A 22,792-nucleotide genomic window follows, 5' to 3' on the forward strand; every position below is an offset into this window, starting at 1 on the left:
GTCTGTCTGTCTGTCTGTCTGCCTGCCTGCCTGCCTGCCTGCCTGCCTGCCTGCCTGCCTGCCTGTCTGTCTGTCTGTTTATCTATGTATCTGTCTGTCTGTCTGTCTGTCTGCCTGCCTGCCTATCTATCTATCTATCTATCTATCTATCTATCTATCTATCTATCTATCTATCTATCTATCTATCTATCTATCTATCTATCTATCTATCTATCTATCTATCTATCTATCTATCTATCTATCTATCTATCTATCTATCTATCTATCTATCTATCTATCTATCTATCTATCTATCTATCTATCTATCTATCTATCTATCTATCTATCAAGTAAATTGATAAATCTGCTCAATTTTCAATTACTTTCAAAATAAAGAAACTTCAACTATTTAATTGTCTTTTCCAAACAGCATCAAGCCGTTCTCCCAACAGAACTTTGTGATGCAAGCTGCCGCTCCTCCGCCTATGGCAGGTCTGCAGCATTTAAGAGACATATGATCTGATCTAGAGTCAGTATTGCGGTCTGCATGTGAGTCTTCTTTGGTCTCCTTCAGGTTATGAAAGCACGCCAGCTCTGTCCGTTTCCTCCAGTGCTCCGCCTTGGCAGGGCCGCAGCATCGCCAGTGCACGACTGCGCCTGCTGGAGTTCTCGGCCTTCCTGGAGCAGCCGCAGGATCCAGACACAGTAAGTAGAGTCTGTGAACATTCTGTGGTGTTGAGAATCCATTTCGAGATCAATCTAAAAATAATCCATTCCAAAGGATTGAGAATATTGAGATCAGGCATTGAGAATCAAGAGTCCATTCCAAAAAAGAATCCATTCGGAGATCCTTCCTGAAAAGAGTCCATTCTAAGAGTTCATTCAAATAGAATACATTCTGAGATCATTGCAAAAAAGTCTATTCTAGGATTATTCCAAAAGCTATTAATTCAGAGATAATTGCAATAAGAATCTAATCCATTCCGAGATGTTTAGAATCCAGTGATCATTCCAAAAATAATCTATTCTTAGACATTAAGAATCAAAAGTCCATTCCAAAAAGATCAAATTCTTAGATCATTCCAAAATGAATCCATTCTTAGAACATTCTGAAAAAGAATCCATTTCGAGACAATTTAAAAAAATAATCCATTCCAAGGTCATTCCAATAAGAGTCTATTCTGAGATCATTCCATAAAGAATCCATTCAGAGATGTTGAGAATCCAGAGATCATTCCAAAAAGAGTCTATTCACATTCATTAAGAATCAAGAGTCCATTCAAATAGAATCTATTCTGAGATGATTCCAAAAAGAGTCCATTCTGTCATCATTTCAATAAGAATCCATTCAAAGATGTTGAGAATCCAGAGATCATTCCAAGAAAAAGAGTACATTATGATTCATTAAGTATCAAGAGTACATTCAAATAGAATCTATTCTGGGATCATTTCAGTAAGAATCCATTCTGAGATAATTCCAAAAAGAGTCCATTCTGTCATCATTCCAATAAGAATCCCTTCAAAGATGTTGAGAATCCAAAGATCATTCCAAAATTAGTCCATTCTCATTCATTAAGAATCAAGAGTCCATTCAAACAGAATCAATCCTTAGATCATTCCAAAAAGAGTCTATTCTGAGATTATTCCAAAAACATTCTATTCTGGGATCCTTCCAGTAAGATTCTATTCAAAGATGTTGAGAATCTAGAGATCATTCCAAAAAGAGTCCTTTCTCATTCATTAGGAATCAAGAGTCCATTCAAACAGAATCAATTTTCAGATCATTCCAAAAATAATCTATTCTGATTTATTTTAAAAAAAGAATCTATTCTGAGTTCATTCCATTAAGAATCTATTCAGAGATGTTGAGAATCCAGAGATCATTCCAAAAAGAGTCCATTCTCATTCATTAAGAATCAAGAGTCCATTCAAATAGAATCTATTCTGAGATCATTCCAGTAAGAATCTATTCTGAGATCATTCCAAAAAGATTCTATTCTGAAATCATTCCAAAAAGAGTCCATTCAAATAGAATTCTGAGATCATTTCATAAAGAATCTATTCTGGTTCAGTTGAAAAAAGAATTAATGCCAAGGGGCTGAGAATCCAGAGCTCATTTGTATAAAGACATTGCTGAAAACCTCTGACTCTATTATGTCAACAAAAATGCAACAGGCATTTTTCAATTTTCACACCTAAAATCATCTTGCAACTGATGCTCAACTGCCATTGGCTCTTCTGCCTTCAAGAGGATGTGAGGTCATCTCTGAGGCCTTCATCTTCTTCAGTGCACACTGACCCACAGCTCTGTTGTCCAGGTAAACAAGCACCTGTTTGTGCACATCGCTCAGTCCAACCCCACATACAGCGACCCGTACCTGGAGGCCGTGGACATTCGGCAGATTTACGACAAATTCCCGGAGAAGAAAGGAGGACTGAAGGAGCTGTTCGAGAAGGGACCGACCAATGCTTTCTTCCTCGTCAAGTTCTGGGTAAGAAACAACATCCAAAACACCTGTGATTGGGTCATCAGGCACATTTATGCTTATTATTGTAGTTTTAAGGACCAAGCTGGTGTGATACTCTTCGTTTTATTGCATAAAATAGATGTACTGAAAAAAAATTATAAGAATTAAATATATAAAGTGTGAAATTGTATGATATATGAAATAATATTACACTTAAATAACTATATTTACCTGAACTGGTCCCTGCCGTTCGCTGCAGATGCCGAGTGCACGCATCATCTCATAGCATCCAGTCATTTCCTCCACTTCTCCATCTCCCCTCCAGTTACATTGAGCATACATTTACACTCAGGGAAAACTACGTTATTTGGTGTCAGTAGTGTGTGTGTATGGGTGTTTCCCAGTACTGGGTTGCAGCTGGAAGGGCATCCGATGCATAAAACATATGCTGGAATAGTTGGCGGTTCATTCCACTGTGGCGACCCCAGAATAATTAAGGGACAAAGCCGAAGGAAAACAAATGACTGAATATTTAAACTTTTTTTAATTGAGGAAAAAGCAAGTGCACCATTTGCCCTTTACATATGATTCATAAAATGTTAAAATACACATTGAAAATTATGTATTTAATAATATTTACATATTTTTTACAGTTATTTATATATAGTTTAATATGTTTAGAAGTTTAAATATATTAAAACTATAAATAATTTATAAATTGTTATTATTAAAGTTATATTATTTCTATTTGAGCTATTTATAAATGACTTGGATTATTATCATTTGTTGGACTTTCCTGCATGTGTCACTATTGTTTGCATATGTATATTATAAGTGATAGATGCTATCATGTTCCGGGGTGTTTGAAAAAAATAAGTGTATATTTTGCATGTTATTTTCAATGCAGGCATATCTATGTTGTATTTTATATAGGTCATCATTCTACTAGGTTATGGATATGTGTATTACCGTTCTTAGCCAATAGATTGTGTCCGTGCATGCGCCAAGACGCAGGACTTGTTTTTTCTTTTCTCTCAGTCTGTTATGGTTCGGAGCTGGTGCGCATGTCAGTTTATAACCTAGCAACTGTTTAGTAAAAATGAGGAAGAACGTCAGAGTGTTGATCGACTAGTGTAGTGTCAGTACTCAGGCTGCCTATTTTGTGGATGAACACGGTGTATGTGTACGCAATAAAAGTTCACAAGTGTATCGAGTTGTATCCATCGTGCTTTCCCTGAAACCCTTCCAGTGGGGAGTTTATTGGACTATACAGCAGGTAACTTAATAAAAACTGGACATTATGAATTCACTTAAAATAATATACATAAAATATGAACATTTTTATAATAAAGTAATTTAAATATTATATTAAATTACCACAAAACGATCAAGCCTGAATAATATATTAGCCTGAATTATAAATGTTAATTTTAATAGTTTATTAATCATTTACTAATTCATTCTAAATGATCTTTAAAAAACACAAACTATTCTTAAATAAATGGTTTGTAAATAATGCAATAATTTAAAATAATGCAATAATTTACTTAATTTAGTAATGAAAAATAAATCATTAACAAAGTAGGAAAGTACAAGTATTAAGCACATTGTGAACGTGGTTGTAAGTCAAGAACACAGCATTTGTATCTGCAGTTATACACTGCTTACTAACGTTTATTAATGTAGAGTTAATGCTTAACACATAATGAATTCACTATTTGCTAATGCTTAATAGATGGTTCATAGTGTGTAGTTATTATAAAGTATTCCCGATATGTTTTCTGCAGGAGATACTGTTGTCCTAAAAAACAAAACAAAAAAAAAACATAAATAAAAAATCTTGCACATACCTCAGGGACGGTATTGCAGAAAATTTTGATGGTTTAAAAACCTTGACATTTCCAAACTGCGGTATACCTTGAAAACGGTTATCGTCCCATGCCTAAGTGGGTCGTCTACTGTCATCTTTAAGGTGTTTCAGGAGGGGTGGCTTTGGACTGCAGGTGAGGGAGTGTGTTTCAAAGATATTATGCTAACCAGTTAGCATTTTGGCAGATCACCTACTGCACCTTTAAGTTTTTTGGGGAACAACTTATTAGGCTGGCTTGTGTAGCAAGCCAGACTACTGTTATCCTATTTTTCTTCTGAGACTAAAAAACAAAACACATCTCCTAAAGCTTTCGAGCTATGACCACCAAACTCACACCAGACCTCCAAACTGGTCTGACTTGGGTTGCTATATCTTTTCCGACTGATCTGACTTTTAGTTTTCCGAAAAACGTCCTGGGACTGTCGGAAAAATCCCATAGACTTAACATTGAGTCAAACTTTGTGAGCTCATAACTCTGCATCAGACTGTCACACAGACTTATAACTGGGCTCATTTAACTCAGACTACCTAACTGCCAATAACCAATGAGCTTTTAACTTTCTGGTCACGCCCTAGCAACCACTTTTGGAACCCTAGAAACTGTCCAATAGACTTCCACTGCAAAAAACTGTCATTGACTTTACGTTGGATCAAACTTTGTGAGCTCATAACTCTGCATCAGACTGTCCTACAGACTATTGGCTGAGCTCATTTAACTCAGTCTAGCCAGCAGCCAATCACTGATGGCCTTTTAACTTTCTAGCCACACCCTAACAACCAGATACTGCACCCTATCAACTGTCCCATAGACTGCCATTATAGAGGCCCAGATTGTTATTGTCATGCTGCAGTGTTATAGAGACATGGGGGTTGTTTTGAACTGTACATATGGCAAGAAGCTTTGATACATCATCAGTCTAAGCTGTCAATCAACTCCATAGCAACAAAACAGACTAACCTAGCAACGATTTAACAGCAGCTATATCTCAGAATCAGAACATCGTAGAGAAGCGGGGGTTGGCTTGTTTAACTCGTGCTAGCACACCATAAATCCTGTATGCTTCACATGCTAGCAATGACTAGCAACATGCTAATAATGATTAGCTTAGTACTTTAACATGCTAGAAATGCTTACTAAACATGAAGGAAAATCTATAGAACACTGCTTTTTCTATCTATCTATCTATCTATCTATCTATCTATCTATCTATCTATCTATCTATCTATCTATCTATCTATCTATCTATCTATCTATCTATCATGCTAATAACATGCTAATTCATGCTAGAGTCATGCTACTAACATGCTAATTTATGCTAATTTATGCTAGAATCATGCTAATAACATGCTAATTCATGCTAGAATCACGCTAGTAACATGCTGATTCATGCTGGAGTCATGCTACTAACATGCTAATTCATGCTAGAATCATGCTAATTACATGCTAATTCATGCTAGAATTACGCTAGTAACATGCTAATTCATGCTAGAATAATGCTAGTAATATGCTAATTCATATTCATTCATTCATTTTCATAATTTTTAAAACTGTTTAAACTAAATAAACTATTACCAAGACTTTGTCAAGCCAGCCTCAAAGTTTGTCTCGATGAACTTTAATAATCTAGTTTATTTTATGTTCAGTCCACTTAAATTTATTTAATTATTAAGTTAACTTAATCGATTTGTGTTGGGACAACATAAAGGAATTATGTGGAACCCAGCATTTTGTACAGCGTATTATCGCATTATTCATTACAGTAGTGGTTTACAAGTACTACAGTGACTCTTGTGTTTTACTGCTTAAATAAGACATCAGCAGTGTGTTTATTTGCTGTTGTGGAAGCAGTGCAGCAGGGGATTGTGGGATGTCGGAGGCTGTAATGTGAGCTCAGACACCTGTTCCTCATCCTGCTATTAATAGAGACTCCAGAGACTCTTGAGTTATTGTTCAACCTTTTATGTATTTATGAGATAACAAAGATAATTCTGGTCATCACTGGTGGTCTGTTGTATAATTATGCTGTAGATCACATGAAAAAAACACTATATTACACTATAACTGGAAAAACTATAAAAATAAGACCAATGTAAGACCAATGTATTTGTAAATAAGACAAAAGGTTTTAATATTATTTCATAATTTTATATATATATATATATATATATATATATATATATATATATATATATATATATATATATATATATATATATATATATATATATATATATATATATATATATATATAATTTTTTTTAGCTAGTAATTGTTTAGTAAGGGGTGACATGGTGGCCTCACAGCAAGAAGGGCGCTGGTTCGAGTCCAATGCTGGCGTGTTTTGTTTGATAATATACTTCAAAATAATATAGTAAATTATTGGGGATAATTATTATTAATTTATTACATTATTAATTTAATATACTATCCTAGGCTAAAGGTATTAAAACATAAAAATATTCTTTAGCAATATGTATTATATGCTTAATAAAATAACATTTATTGGAAATCAGTTTTTTATAGTTAGTTTACAGATCTTTTAGATTTATATAATATGATTTATATTATATAATAACATATATAATTATAACATATAGAGTTATATAATATTTATATTAAATAAGAGAATGTGTGTAGCATTTAATATACTTTTGTAAATGCACATTTAATATTTTTATTTATATTTTATTTAATAATATACATAAATTACATAATGTAAACATGCAAAACAATTAGAAGATAGAATTTTTATTAAGTTAAATTATATACAATTGTTGTTATTTATTAATAATTTTATTAATTTAAATATATATATATATATATATATATATATATATATATATTTTTTTTTTTTTAATTACTTTATGAAATGTTTTGTTCATGACAATGTTTATATTTTATGTTTATTATTAAAAGTGAAATAATAATAATAAATAATTTAAATATTAAAATAATATTACTGTTATTTAATAATGATACAATATTTTTATGCTTTTTCTAAGGTAATATATTATAATATTTTGTGTGTATACTCTCAGAAATAAAGGTACAGGAGCTGTCACTGGGGCCGTACCTTTTCAAAAGGTACATATTTGTACCTGAAGGGTCCTTAATGGTACATATTAGGTACATTCGGGCACTAATATGCACCTTTGAGGGACCACTGTGGACACTGTGCCCCAGTGACAGCTCCTGTGCCTTTATTTCTGAGAGTGTATGTATGTATGTATGTATGTATGTATGTATGTATGTATATGTGTGTGTATATATATATGTATATATATATATATATATATATATATATATGTATATATATATGTATATGTATATGTATATATATGTATATATATATATATGTATATATATGTATATGTATATATATATATATATATATATATATATATATATATATATATATATATATATACATACATACATACAGACACACACACACACACACACACACACACACACTTTAAGACTATTTATATATGTATATAAAATAATAAAATAATTACATAATATTTGTTTTAAGTTGTCATAGAACTTTATATTATGGTTATTAATTTATTAAATATTTATATGTTTTGCTTTAATATTTTATAATATTTTAATATTTTGCTTTAATACTCTATAATTTTTTGGACATTATATGGATGTATTCAATAAGTTATATTTAAAATCATGTTGTCCTTTTATATCACTCCTGCACAATAAATGACCCGTCGGTGATAAATAAAACTGAAAATGTATACATAGAATTATTTTCCTCAGGTATCAAGAATCGTCCAGCTTTAACACCATTGTTTTCACCTCTAAAATCCAGTGATTGTGACAGCCAGAATCGCCTCAATTGTTGATTAGGGCTCCAGCGAGACCTTTCTCCCAGAGCCCGGTGTCACGGATTGGTCAGGCTCTCACGATCCCCACTCACGAAGATCACCATCACCTGACTTCTAATGAGCACACAGCTGCATCACATTCACGAGCACCAGATAAAAGCACAGCACTCCAGTCGCTCATTGTCCGGGCTCGTCTCGACGAAAGCGGACAACTGAGCGACCACTCAGCGTAGTCATCCTCAGCTAAAACAAACGCTTTACTTACCTGTTCTCTTTGTATTCCTCCTAGTCTTCCTGGTCCACCCGAATCGTCCTGTCTTCCAGTCCTTCCAAGTCTGTGTCATCCTCTGTCAGCTGTATCTGGTGTGTGCTGTCCATCCTCGTGTATTCCTGTTACCCAGCCACGGAGGAAAAGACCCCAACATCATTCCTGATCCTCCTGGCTATCCTTCATGTGCTCCTTGTTGTCATTTAATAAACACCCTAACGTTTCCTTACCTCTGTCTCCTGTCCGCTTCATAACAGAAGCCCGGACCCATAACGACGACAACATGAGCACCCCCGATCACTTTCAAGAGCTGGTGGACCAGTTGAAGCGGATTCTACAGCCACCAGCTCCACTTTCCAACGCACCACCAGCACCGAGCACTTCCGCCTCCACAGTTTCTTCTTCGGCCCTTCCTTCCAGTCCCATGGCCCGACCAGCGCCCTACTCAGGCGGAGCGGGGGAGTGCAATGGTTTTCTGTTACAATGTTCCCTCATATTCGAAATGCAACCTTCTCTATATCCCACAGATAAGTCAAAGATCGCCTACATCGTATCACTACTCTCTGGGCCTGCACTTAAATGGGCTGAGACGATCTGGAACCAAGCCGGGCCGGTCATGAATTCCATCACTACCTTCACGGAGTATTTCAAAGAGGTGTTTGGACGTTCTGATGGGGAAGTAGCCGCTGGAGAGCAGCTGTATCATCTAAAGCAAGGTACTCTATCTACACAGGAATATGCTCTCCGGTTTCGCACTCTAGCAGCTGCAAGTGGATGGAATGAGAGATCGTTGTTGACCACGTACCGGCTCGGCTTGGAACCCACTCTCCGAATCCAGCTGGCCACATTAGATGATACTATGGGTCTGGAGAGATTCATCCAACATTCTCTCCGATGTTCCGATCGTCTCCGTTCCTATCAACAGGACACCATCACCCCCTCGTCTGCACTCCTCCAATCGCCTGAGTCAACAGCCTCTCCAGAACCAGAACCCATGATAATTGAGTCTGGAAGACTGACATCAGCGGAACGACAGAGGAGGCTGACCCGGGGTCTGTGTCTATACTGCGGTGTCAGTGGACACACCCGTATGGAGTGTCCCCTTCGTCCCATTCGGACTTCAGTGAGTGTATTCAGTACGAATATTGAACAATGTAAACCACTTACTACCACCGTACAAATAACTACTGCCTCTATTTCTCTCCTTGTCACAGCCCTCATCGACTCCGGGTCAGCAGGGAACTTCATCTCCCAATCCCTCTGTCGTCAACTCCACCTACGTACTGAGGCGTCCTCGCATATATACCAGATACAACCGATAACCCAGTGCACTCGATCTTCGACCCGTATCCATCGACAATGCGAAGACATCCTTCTTCAAGTGGGGTTGTTACATCAAGAGAGGATTCAATTTCTGGTTCTGGAGGGTGCAAATATGGACATCATTCTAGGGCGCCCGTGGCTGGTGAAGCACGATCCCATCATCTCTTGGGGCACAGGAGAGATAAAGAAATGGGGATCTGGATGTACACCTACCTGTTTTCCAAATCTCCCTCTTCAAGGTCGGAACCCCATTTCTTTGTTTACAACATCGGTCGAGAGTCCTCCTGAGAAGCAGTCTATCCACATTCCTAAGGAGTACAGCTCCTTTCATGATGTCTTCTGCCCCAAGAGAGCTTCCCAGCTACCGCCGCATCGGCCATGGGACTGCGCGATCGACCTAGTTCCAGATGCCCAGTTGCCAAGAGGTAGGATCTACCCGCTCTCGCTTCCAGAGAATCAGGCAATGGAAGATTACATAAGGGAGGCTCTGAGTCAGGGGTACATACGTCACTCAAAATCACCAGCCGCCTCAAGCTTCTTCTTTGTGGCCAAGAAGGACGGAGGGCTGCGTCCATGCATCGACTACAGGGTCCTAAATAACGGTACAGTAAAATACCGATATCCCCTTCCTCTGGTACCAGCCGCTTTGGAACAGCTCCGAGAAGCTAAAGTCTTCACTAAATTGGACCTCCGCAGCGCGTATAATCTGATAAGAATACGTGAGGGGGACCAATGGAAGACAGCATTCGTGACCCCTACTGGCCACTATGAATATGAGGTCATGCCTTACGGTCTGGTCAACGCCCCCTCCGTATTCCAAAACTTCATTCATGAAGTCCTCCGGGAGTTTCTTCACCACTTTGTAATAGTGTACATAGATGACATCCTCATTTACTCCCGGAGTGAGGCCGAACATCGCCAACACGTTGCGGAGGTCCTACACACATTGAGAGAACATCACCTCTACCTCAAAGCGGAGAAATGCTCATTCCACCAGAAGTCGATTCATTTCTTGGGATACATCATTGACCAAACCGGTATACGTATGGATGGGAAGAAAATTGAGGCTGTTCTATCCTGGTCAGAACCCACTTCCATTAAGGAGCTCCAGAGGTTTCTTGGTTTTGCTAACTTTTATAGACGGTTTATCAAGGACTACAGCAGGATTACATCACCTCTCACTAATCTCCTCAAGGGTAAACCCAAAGGACTGGAGTGGACCAAAGAAGCAGCCGCAGCCTTCCGCCTTCTTAAGAAGGAGTTCACAAGGGCCCCACTCCTGACTCATCCTGACCCAAATCTTCCTTTCGTGGTGGAAGTGGACGCATCCACCACCGGCGTCGGGGCAGTATTATCCCAACATCATGATACACCGCCCCGACTGCATCCCTGTGCCTATTTCTCTCGGAAGTTGAGCCCGGCGGAGCAGAATTACAGCATAGGAGACAGGGAGCTTCTAGCAATCAAGCTAGCCTTGGAGGAGTGGCGTCACTGGTTGGAGGGAGCCAAACATCCGTTCCAGGTGATCACAGATCACAAAAACCTCCAATATATCAAAGAGGCCAAGAGACTATGTCCACGTCAAGCCAGATGGTCACTTTTCTTCTCACGTTTTGATTTCTCCATTTCCTATCGTCCAGGACCCAAGAATCTAAGAGCAGACGCTCTCTCTCGTTTACACGAGCATCACGATCATGAAGAACTCCCAACGAAGATTCTTCCCGAACACATCTCCATTTGTCCGATCACCTGGAACGCTCCTCCAGTCGTTGCCACTCCGGAAGCCCCTGCTCCGCCGGGATGCCCTCCTCATCGGCAGTTCATACCACCTGAACACCGGGTAGATCTGATCCACTCCTTACATACCTCGCTAGGCACTGGACATCCAGGGATCAACAATACTCTCTCGCTAGTATCCCAACGATTCTGGTGGCCAAACATGGCAAGGGATGTGAGGCAATATGTTCAGGGCTGTAAGGACTGTGCCCAATCCAAGAGCCCACGTCATCTACCCGCTGGAAAGCTCCATCCCTTGCCGATTCCGAACCGTCCCTGGTCACACCTAGGAGTGGACTTTATCACTGACCTCCCCTCGTCAGAAGGTAATACCTGTATTCTAGTCATCGTAGATAGATTCTCAAAGTTTGTCAAACTAATCCCTCTGAAAGGTCTTCCCACAGCCTTTGAAACAGCCGACAATATCTTTAATCAAGTCTTCAGGTCATTTGGTATTCCAGAAGATATTGTGTCGGACAGAGGTCCACAGTTCATCTCACGTCTATGGAAAGCCTTCTTCAAGCTCCTAGGTGTGGCCGTCAGCCTCTCTTCTGGATATCATCCCCAAACCAACGGGCAGACAGAGAGGAAGATTCAGGAGGTGGGACGGTTCCTGAGGACCTTCTGCAGTGGTCACCAGAGCTCCTGGAGCCAGTATTTGGGCTGGGCAGAATATGCCCAAAATTCACTGCGGCAACCCTCCACCGGACTCACGCCATTCCAGTGCGTCCTGGGCTTCCAACCACCGCTCTTTCCCTGGGATGGCGAACCATCTGATGTCCCCGCAGTGGATCACTGGTTCCGGGAGAGCGAGAGAGTCTGGGACGAGGCTCATCAACATCTGCAGAGGGCAGTCCGTCGAAGCAAGGTAACCGCCGATAGAAGAAGGTCTGAAGAACCCAGATACACACCCGGACAAAAGGTGTGGCTATCCACCCGGGACATACGCATGCGACTGCCCTCTCGCAAGTTAAGTCCCCGATTTGTTGGTCCCTTCACCATCGTGGAACAGGTTAACCCCGTCACCTACAAACTACAATTACCCTCTCACTACCGTATTCACCCTACATTCCACGTATCACTCCTGAAACCCTATCACGATCCTGTTCTTCCCTCCACAGAGCCTGACCACGAAGAGGAACCCCCTCCTCCACTGCTCCTAGAAGAAGGAGCCGTCTACGCAGTGAAGGAGATCTTGCGTTCCCGACGTCGTGGTGGCCAGTTGGAGTACCTGGTGGACTGGGAAGGGTACGGCCCCGAAGAAAGGACATGGGTTCCCAGAGCTGATATTCTCGATCCTAGTCTCATGGTGGAGTTTCATGAGAGCCACCCTGAGTTCCCAGCGCCTAGAGGCAGAGGGAGACCACCACGGCGTCGGAGGTGTCGGCCCTCAGGAGCGGGCCCTGGGGAGGGGGGTACTGTCACGGATTGGTCAGGCTCTCACGATCCCCACTCACGAAGATCACCATCACCTGACTTCTAATGAGCACACAGCTGCATCACATTCACGAGCACCAGATAAAAGCACAGCACTCCAGTCGCTCATTGTCCGGGCTCGTCTCGACGAAAGCGGACAACTGAGCGACCACTCAGCGTAGTCATCCTCAGCTAAAACAAACGCTTTACTTACCTGTTCTCTTTGTATTCCTCCTAGTCTTCCTGGTCCACCCGAATCGTCCTGTCTTCCAGTCCTTCCAAGTCTGTGTCATCCTCTGTCAGCTGTATCTGGTGTGTGCTGTCCATCCTCGTGTATTCCTGTTACCCAGCCACGGAGGAAAAGACCCCAACATCATTCCTGATCCTCCTGGCTATCCTTCATGTGCTCCTTGTTGTCATTTAATAAACACCCTAACGTTTCCTTACCTCTGTCTCCTGTCCGCTTCATAACACCCGGGGCCCTGCAGACATAAAAAACAGCATTAGATATATTAAGTCCATTATGAATCCAGAAGCGGCGTCAGGAGCAGGTCGTCTCATGCTAACGCCGTTCTGCAAAGCTACGCTCCTGGAGATTGAATCTGGCCCCGCGGCTCCGTCCTAACAGATCTTCAAGTGCACTCGCAATCCGATTTGAGCCGTCCGTGCTAAATTGTTACACAGCAGCCGGACGCAGTAATGCGATTTGAAGCACGGCGCTGCTTGATTGTAATTGGATGAATTCCCTCGCAGAGAGAGTTTGGAGGGAAGCCGGAGAAATGAAGACAAACGAGCGAATAAAGCGGTGTAATGGGCCCTTATGAGGGGGGAAAAGGTGAAGCGCTGAGCATTGTGGGATGCGAAGACTGTGGAGTCAAGCTGAAAACACTGAAACACAGTGGACAGGACAATCCTTTTAGAAAGACACTGGACAGGGTTATATCAAGTCTTACTGCAGTGACAATAAGTCAAAAGAAAAATGTATGTATGTATGTATGTATATTTGTGTGTATATATATATATGTATATATATATATATATATATATATATATATATATATATATATATATATATATATATATATATATATATATATATATATATATATATATATATATATATACATATGTATATTTTCCTTTAAAAATAGCATTTTTATCAGGCTCCCGTGTGTAGAATAAAGTCCTTTTCCTGGGGCCCTATCATACACCCGGCGCAATGTGGCGCAAGGCGCAACGCAATTGTTGTTTGCTAGTAGCAAATGCATTTATTGCTGGCGCGTTGCTATTTTGAGGAACTTAAATAGACAGTTCAATAGACCAGATCAAAGCCGGTCTATTGTCCAGCACGTTAGTTGTGCGCCTCGCTTACACATTGCTTAATACACAAAGGATGTACAGCAATACTCAAATATCTTTATAAATGAAAAAGAATTAAAGGATTAAAATATTACAAAACATATTATTTTCTAGCCCACATAAATATAAAAACCACTGCCTCCATGCCTTCATCTCGGGGGGCTTTTTCAGTTTATTTATAACAATTTGCTTTTGTATAATGTTATCAGTATTAGCAGTATTATTTATTATCTGCATATTTATATTTGTTTTATTAAAAACAAGCTTAGATTTGGCCACCTGTCAGGTTTTAGACCATATGGGTCACAGCATGTGTATTAGGATATAACTGTTTTTAAACCACACTTCGTTATTATTGTTCATTTATTCATTTGCTGGAAATTAGAACTGAATTTGGAAATAGTTTTGAAAAAAATCTTCGTGCTTAACAAATGAAATTAATTATGTATAGGCTAATGGATATCTGTGCGTACAACAGGTTTCCCTATCCACGAGAGTGAAAGCGAAAGTAAACAATGAGAAGCTCATCTCTCATTCTTGCACTGCAGATGCTCTGTTTCACTCTCTAGTGAAGTGTTCAGTTTTTACACTTACAAAGTCTGCCATGTTAATAGCAAATGCGCTATGGCGCGGCGCAACTGGCTCTTAAAGGGAATGGGAGATGAGACTCTGATTGGTTTATTCTCAAAACACACCTATAACTCATTAAGAGAATAAGCTCAACCCTGTTAGACCATGCGCCATGGCCAAGTGGATTCTGACACGCTGTTAATGCATTTGCGCCCTGCGCTTTGGACTTTGCACATGGATCGTCAAAATAGAGCCCCTGGTCTTTAAAGTCAAAAATCTCAACATAAACAAAGATTATAAAAACATTATATGAAATAATATAAAATATTATACAAATTAAAAATGTGTAATATGAATCTTGACGATATACATCTTCACAATTGTAATTTTTTATGTAAATCTATTATATGTATTATATAATTTATGACAAAAATGTCAAATTTTATTTAACTTCTGGGAACCATGTCTGTACAGAGATGATACTTTTGTTGTTGGTGGTGTGTGTGTGTGTGTGTGTGTGTGTGTGTGTGTGCGTGTGTGTGCGTGTGTGTGTGCATGTGTGTGTGTGTGTGTGCAGGCGGATCTGAGCATTAACCTGCAGGACGACAGCAGCTTCTTCTATGGTGTGTCCAGTCAGTACGAGAGTCCAGAGAACATGATCATCACCTCCTCCACTAAAGTCTGCTCATTCGGGAAACAGGTGGTGGAAAAAGTGGAGGTCAGTGTGTGTGTGTGTTTGTTCATTTGTGTGTCCATGTGTGTTTGTGTGTGCACTTGTTGTCCGTATGTTTGTGTGTGTGCGTGAGTTTATTTGTGTATGTAGAGTGTGCATGCGTGTGCAATGTGATTGGTCCGAGCATATATCTCCAGCAGAACGGTCTCCTGTCCAGCACAGGCGCATGTAATGCTGTTAAAGGCTGCAGTGAGTGACAGTATTGTGCAGATCAGAGCGCGCTTTCCTGCATCTGCATATGAATGGCAGCGTTCGCTCATGATAACAGTGTTAAATGACGCGTGTGTGTGTTGATTTCTGTCTCGTTCAGACGGAGTACGCGCGCTTCGAGAGCGGCAGATACGTGTTCAGGATCCATCGCTCACCACTGTGCGAATACATGATCAACTTCATCCATAAGCTCAAACATCTGCCTGAGAAATACATGATGAACAGCGTACTTGAAAACTTCACCATTCTGCAGGTAAACACGGCTTTGCTTATTACATTTACTACAGTAAAAAATTTTATTACTAGGGTTGGGGGCTAAATTCAAGGTGCTGTATGTACGTTTTTGACTCTTCTAAAGCTTAAAAATACCATAATAAGTTTGCAGATGTTTAAGAAACATGCTACAGATGTGGCTACTGAGAATGCGCAAGTGCATTTATGTGATCACACACGGTGCTGCAGTACTGCACGGCACAGCACAGCACAACATGGTCTAACACAAGAAAGACATGGCCAGCAGGGGGCAGTTATGTAAAATAGTAAACATACTGAACTGATATAGACATGGAGGGCGCCATAGCGCCGTTTACAGCTGCTTTGCGCTCCGAAAAAGGGTTTCAATAGCGTTTTAAGTGGATTACGGAGTGTTTTTGTGACACACAACTTTGAAAGGTGTGTATTAAAGCCGTTGTAATCTGTTAGATGTGGTTCAAGCGCAGAGAAAAACGTTCTCATAGTTCACGTGTCTGCCGTCAGAAATACAGTGTGTGTGTTTGTTTCCCTGGCCTGTCAGCTGTGAGCTCAGCGGCTCTTAACACACGTGCCACACGCACACACGCAATACTTTACTGCATTATAGAGCAAACCTTATTACTAGCATGAAACTTAACAGGTAAGTCATGCAATTTACAAAAATGACCAATAAAAGTCTGTTCCTGATACTCTGCTGGCTGATTTGCTGTTTATTCTAATCGCGAGCTGTTTATGTTTCATTTAGTGTGTTGTATTTACCACGGTTTGGGTATTTCTGTCATTATAATATGTTAATTTATTTTCACTTTGTCACAGTTATTAAATCAGTGTGCTAGTGCGACAGTACGGGTGACTTTAGCGATGACGAGGCTTCATTTAAACAGCAGAAGATGCCATCTGACAACGAGGGGAAAATGCCTCACAGCAGTTGTTTACCATCCTATTAGATCACGTTATTTAAATGATCTGTCCAGGAGGTGGCGCTGATCGACAACAGTATCAGTTTAAAGGAGATAAATGCAGGTAAAATAGATTAAAACTATCGTTTCAAAGCTGTGCAAATGTTACTGTTTACACGATCAGCTGCCGACCAGAAGTTCTTAGCATTCGCCTTGCGCATACACGCAAAGCATAATGGGTAATTTTGCGTTCCAAGAAAAAGGTCTATACTGTAGCAGCCAGAGCACGTGAGCTGAGCTGAGCAGTGTGACGCTCAGCTAAGCATTCTGCTCCATGGTCGTGCACTCAGTTGCTAACCGCTCAAAGCAAGCGCTCCGTTCAGCTCTCGCTCGCCAGTAAACCAATACCGCAATAAAATCTTAAATAGCTGTCTAAAGTTAAAGCACGTTGATAAAATAAGTTTCTGTTTCAAAGCGGCATTCTTTCTCAGGCCTAAGTGATCATCTGTGTATGTTATAGTCTATTTATTTAGACAGCTGTGTGTTATCTTATAAAAGTCAAAGTCTGACTGACTGATAGCCTGTTTTAAACTAAGGAGCTCTGAACATAATTCGAATTACAAATTCGCTTCCACGACCAGTGAACATTCTTGTTTATCTGAAAAACAATGCTGAAGTCAGATATTCTGCTTTGAAAATGAGCATTACGTGCGGGAACGTCTGTCTTTGTTTTGGTCCCTTTAACCCGCCCAATGCCAGTTTAGCCAATTATATTCCAGCACTCCGGGTTGCCTTGGTAAAAAAACACGTATTTTATTCATTCAGTCAGGAAGGCTCTTAAAGCATGCGTCAGTGACTGAAAATGCGACCTCTGTTGCACAGTAGCAGCGTCTGAAATGAGACGCAGATTCAGAGTTTCACGTGAGGTGGTTATTAATTAGCAAATAACATAAACATTACAAACCTAAACATTAGGTGAGCAGGTTACATTGTAACTCTGTGTCCTAACAACACGCTACGTGATGAGATTTGCAGTGATAAGTAAGTTTGCATCAGACGAAAGATGACAGAAGTTTAATTACAGCCATTCAGAAGCACAGAATAGTGCACTCACTGCACTCCGGCGAAATAGTAAGGTTTATAAGCTCATTAATACATATTAAAACTCTTTAACATTGTCAAATATACATGCTGAGTCACTGATATGTGTTGGCTTGCAATGAGTCACAGTTCTGAAGTTCAATTTCAGACGGTTTATTTTATTTTCCAGATCTGAGGTGAACGATCTGCTTTTGCTTTCAGTATATGGCAATAAATGTCATGTGAAATGGCATTCAAACTCACATTATTAGCATTTAACACTGAATAAAGCACATGAGGTGTACCTGAGCTGATCATTGTCAGTGTATCCTGTTGTTCAGCTACAAGAAATAGAAGCCGTTTCTAAAACATCAATTCCAGGTATTAGTTAAAACAAAAACTCATTTTAATATGGAAAATATTCCTTCTATTGGGTGCTGTTGCTTTTTATTTAGAACATGATTTAAATCAGCCTTTAGGCTCAAAAGTCAGGCACACTCCTCTTTTGCTTTGTCAATCTGGCAACCTGCGCTAGCGTGTGTTTTGAACCGTCGTGCAATACCTAGTTCAACCACTGGGTGTCAAACTTACATACTGCACCTTTAATGCATTGATTATGGTGAGTCTATTCAAACCATCGGTACAAATGAATCAGTTAAAGAAACGAACTTTTTTAGGGATGCATGATATATTGGCATAAATTGGTATTGTATCGTTATTGGCTGATAAATGCTATTTTTAATGGTAACGTTATCTGTCCGCTAACAATATCTTTTAGCCAATAATTTATGTATTTTTATCACTTCATATGCTTGCGACCTGCCACTTGTTTTGTTAATTTACTATTTGATTTTGGTTAATATTTAGTGACATTGTTGCTTTATTTATACTTTATTTTTTTAGGTCAGGCAGTAGATTTTATTTATATAAAAGAAAGTTGGCCATAGAAAAGAACAGTGATTAATTCAAACATTTCAGAAAATAAAATCAGTTGTTCACTGTATGTCTTTTGTTTTTGCAATAATCCTGCAAAAATTCTTATTTATATAAATCTGCTTATATATCAGCTGTCGGCTTCTAAATCTAAAGAGTTATCGGTTATTCTGTATCGGTAATTCTGTATCAGTGCATCTCCAAAACATGTTTTTCTAATTCACATTTCTAACTCATGTATAAAAATGTATATATATTAACATTATAATTTTTGTGTGAGGCTGTATTTATACACAGTACAATTTTCATGTAATTTATTGAAAAATTATAAAGTAAACATTTTTGGTCTTTTTTTTTTTACAGATTTTTAGCTTGATTTTTAGTTCCCTACAAAACTTTTTGTGTTCCACCACATATTTGCATGATTCGATTCATGCATCTCAGCAATAAGCATAGGTTAATTGAGTTTAGCGTCAGCAATCATTATAGACTCCAGACTGTTGAACATGAGGCTGTGGTGACACTGAGGTCAGTGTGTGGGATGCCGAGAGCCCGACACAAAGAGCACTGTTACCCACTGATACAACACAACCTCAGAGAAACACCCTGACCCGCATCACAGTGACGCACACACACAGTGGACATTCACATAAGGAGCTCATAATTATTTCATAAATAATGGCTTATATATATATATATATATATATATATATATATATATATATATATATATATATATATATATATATATATATATATATATATATATATATATATATAAAATTCTAATAATGTCTCTTCCTCTCTATCATAGGTTGTAACTAACAGAGATACTCTAGAAACCTTACTATGCATTGCTTACGTGTTTGAAGTGTCCACCAGTGAACATGGAGCCCAGCATCACATCTACAGACTGGTGAAAGACTGAAACCCACTGTCCTGATCGCAGACAGCAGAAGTGACAAATACAGCGCCACCTACAGGCTGGAAAACAATCTACAGGCCAAAAACACAACCTACATGCCAAAAACACAACATACAGGCCAAAAACCACAACCTTCAGGTCAACATCCACAACCTACAGACTGGAGAACAACCTACAGGGCAAAAACCTCAACCTACAGGCATAAAACTACAACCTACATGCCAAAAACACAACTTACAAGCCAAAATATGACAACCTACAGACACAAAACCACAACCTAGAAGCATAAACCTATAGGATAAAAACCACAACCTACAGGCTGGTGAATAACCTACAGGCCTAAAACCACAACCTACAGGCCAAAGAACACAACCTACAGGCCAAAAACCATAACTTACAGGCCAAAAACCACAACCTACAGGCCAAAAACCAGAATCTACAAGCCAAAAGCCACAACCTACAGGCCAAAAACCATAACTTACAGGCCAAAAACCACAACCTACAGGCCAAAAACCAGAATCTACAAGCCAAAAACACAACCTACAGGCCAAAATTCACAACCTACAGGGTGGAGAATAACCTACAGGCCAAAAACCACAACCTGCAGGCTGGTAAATAACCTGCAGGCCTAAAACCCCAACCTACAAGCCAAAAACCACAATCTACCTGCCAAAATCCACAACCTACAGGCCAAAAACCCCAACCTACAGGCCAAAAGCCACAACCTACAGGCCAAAACCACAACCTACAGGCCAAAAACCACAACCTACAGACCAAAAACCACAATCTATAGGCCAAAAACCACAACCTACAGGCTGGAGAATAACCTACAGGCGAAAAGCCACAACCTACAGGCCAAAACCACAACCTGCAGGCCATAAACCACAACCTACAGGCCAAAAACCACAATCTATAGGCCAAAAACCACAACCTACAGGCCAAAAACCACGACCGACAGGCCAAAAACCACAACCTATAGGCCAAACCACAACCTACAGGCAAAAGAACACAACCTACAGGCCAAAGACACAATAAATATGCCAAAAACACAACCTATAGGCCAAAAACCACAACCTACAGGCCAAAATTCAACCTAAAGGCCAAAAAACTCAACCTACAGGCTGGAAATAACCTACAGGCCAAAAACTACAACCTACAGGCCAAAAACCACAACATACAAGCCAAAAAACATAACCCTACAGGCCAAAAAAACAACAACATACAGCCCAAAAACACAACCTACAGGCCAAAACTCAACCTACAGGACAAAAAACACAACTTTTCTCCGCTGCTGCTCCAGTAAAGCAAACATGAGTATTAATGATCTACTGCTATTATTGCCACAAGCAGAAAATATGCCAGAGTCGCAGATCACAACAGCAATTGTTAATGTTTTTTTTAATGAGAAAGCATGAGAAATATTTTGGATTTCTTCATTTCATGTCAGCCTGTAAGTGTTTGGTGTTAATGTTTGTTAGTACAGGAATGATCAGCCCGATCTCAGAAGGAAATGCAACCATGTTATATCCTGTCAAAAAAGCTGCTAATTTGTTCAAACTCGTACAATTTCAGTAAATTTTTAAAAGGAGGCGTGGCCCCAGACTCCACCCTTATTGGGGATGAGCAAATTATACTAAAATGACATGTGCAAATGAAATCGCATCAATTAAGACGAATTAGCCACTAAATCAAAAAGCTACTTGCTGTGAGATTGCATTGGAATGATGGATGGCCACTTACCGGACTACGTAAGATTTTTTTGTTTGTTTTTTTACAAACCAAACAGTTTTATCTTCATAAACGTGAATGACTGAATGTTGATGTGTTTTTTCGTAGATTTGCTACATTATATTTATCAGCCATGTTGTTGGATGTGGAGAATTTAAACTTAAAACAGTCTAACCTGAAGAAAGAGGCTTTTCTTCTCAAGGGCTCATAAAAACAGTGTATTTTATGGCGACAGAATCCAGACTGTTTTCTTAAAACACAAATGTGACTGATAACAGTTTGATATTTGGAATAAAGAGCGTGTTTGATCCCTTGAAACAGAATTGAGGTTATTATTATTTATTTATTTATTAAATCTGATCGCGAGCTGATAACATCCCTACTGAAAAAACAGCTTAAACCAGCCTAAGCTGGTTGTCTGGTTTTAGCTGGTTGACCAGCCTGGTTTTAGAGGGGTTTTGGCCACTTCCAGGCTGGTTTCCAGTCATTTCCAGCCTGGTCTTAGCTGGTCAGGCTGGAAAATGACCAGCTAAAACCAGCCTGGTTTAAGCTAGACATAGCTGGTTTTAGCTGGGCTTCCAGCCTGGCTAGGCTGGTCAAGTTGGTTTTAGCTGGTCATCTCCCAGCCTGACCAGCTAAGACCAGGTTGGAAATTGCTGGAAATTAGCCTGGAAGTGGCCAAAACCCCTCTAAAACCAGCCTGGTTGACCAGCTAAAACCAGCCGACCAGCCTAGGCTGGTTTAGGCAGTTTTTTTTTCAGTAGGGATGTCAGTAGCTGACAAAAAACATACAAATGAAGAATTACTAATTCTAGAATTACCAATAGGCCAATGATTTTTTTGCAATTTGTATTATTTATATTGCAATTCTTCATTTGTACTTTTTTTCAGCTAATTTCTAGCATGCTAACTTTGCTGACATATGCAGGCCTGTACCATGTTATTTCTGAACAATAATCAATTCTTTCTTATAATTTAATGTTCTCTAAAACTTTCCGCTTGATCAACATAGGCCACAACGTTAATATGATCATTTTAGCGCCAAAAAAACTTAAGATAACCTTTTCATAACGTTCTGAGAACATTATCTGTAGGTTCGTTTTCCTCCATTGACATCTTTTGAAATTAATCAAGTTATCTGAGGGATTGACTAGGCTAAT

The 22,792-nt window shown here is 39.4% G+C and overlaps 1 protein-coding gene across 1 annotated transcript in view; it reads left to right on the plus strand.

The window, feature by feature from the left end:
• LOC130219292 (transcriptional enhancer factor TEF-3) overlaps positions 1-20,581 on the plus strand; it is a 61,003-nt gene extending 40,422 nt beyond the window's left edge. The window contains exons 5-10 of the mRNA XM_056451637.1: positions 410-471; positions 554-684; positions 2,298-2,471; positions 15,450-15,590; positions 15,916-16,068; positions 19,794-20,581. Of these exons, the coding sequence (XP_056307612.1) occupies positions 410-471; positions 554-684; positions 2,298-2,471; positions 15,450-15,590; positions 15,916-16,068; positions 19,794-19,907 (775 nt within the window). The 3' untranslated portion in view covers positions 19,908-20,581. The remainder of the gene's footprint in view (positions 1-409; positions 472-553; positions 685-2,297; positions 2,472-15,449; positions 15,591-15,915; positions 16,069-19,793) is intronic.
• The last annotated feature ends 2,211 nt before the right edge of the window (positions 20,582-22,792 follow it).

The sequence above is a fragment of the Danio aesculapii genome, chromosome 25 (genome assembly GCF_903798145.1).
Source record: "Danio aesculapii chromosome 25, fDanAes4.1, whole genome shotgun sequence".
Taxonomy (NCBI): domain Eukaryota; kingdom Metazoa; phylum Chordata; class Actinopteri; order Cypriniformes; family Danionidae; genus Danio; species Danio aesculapii.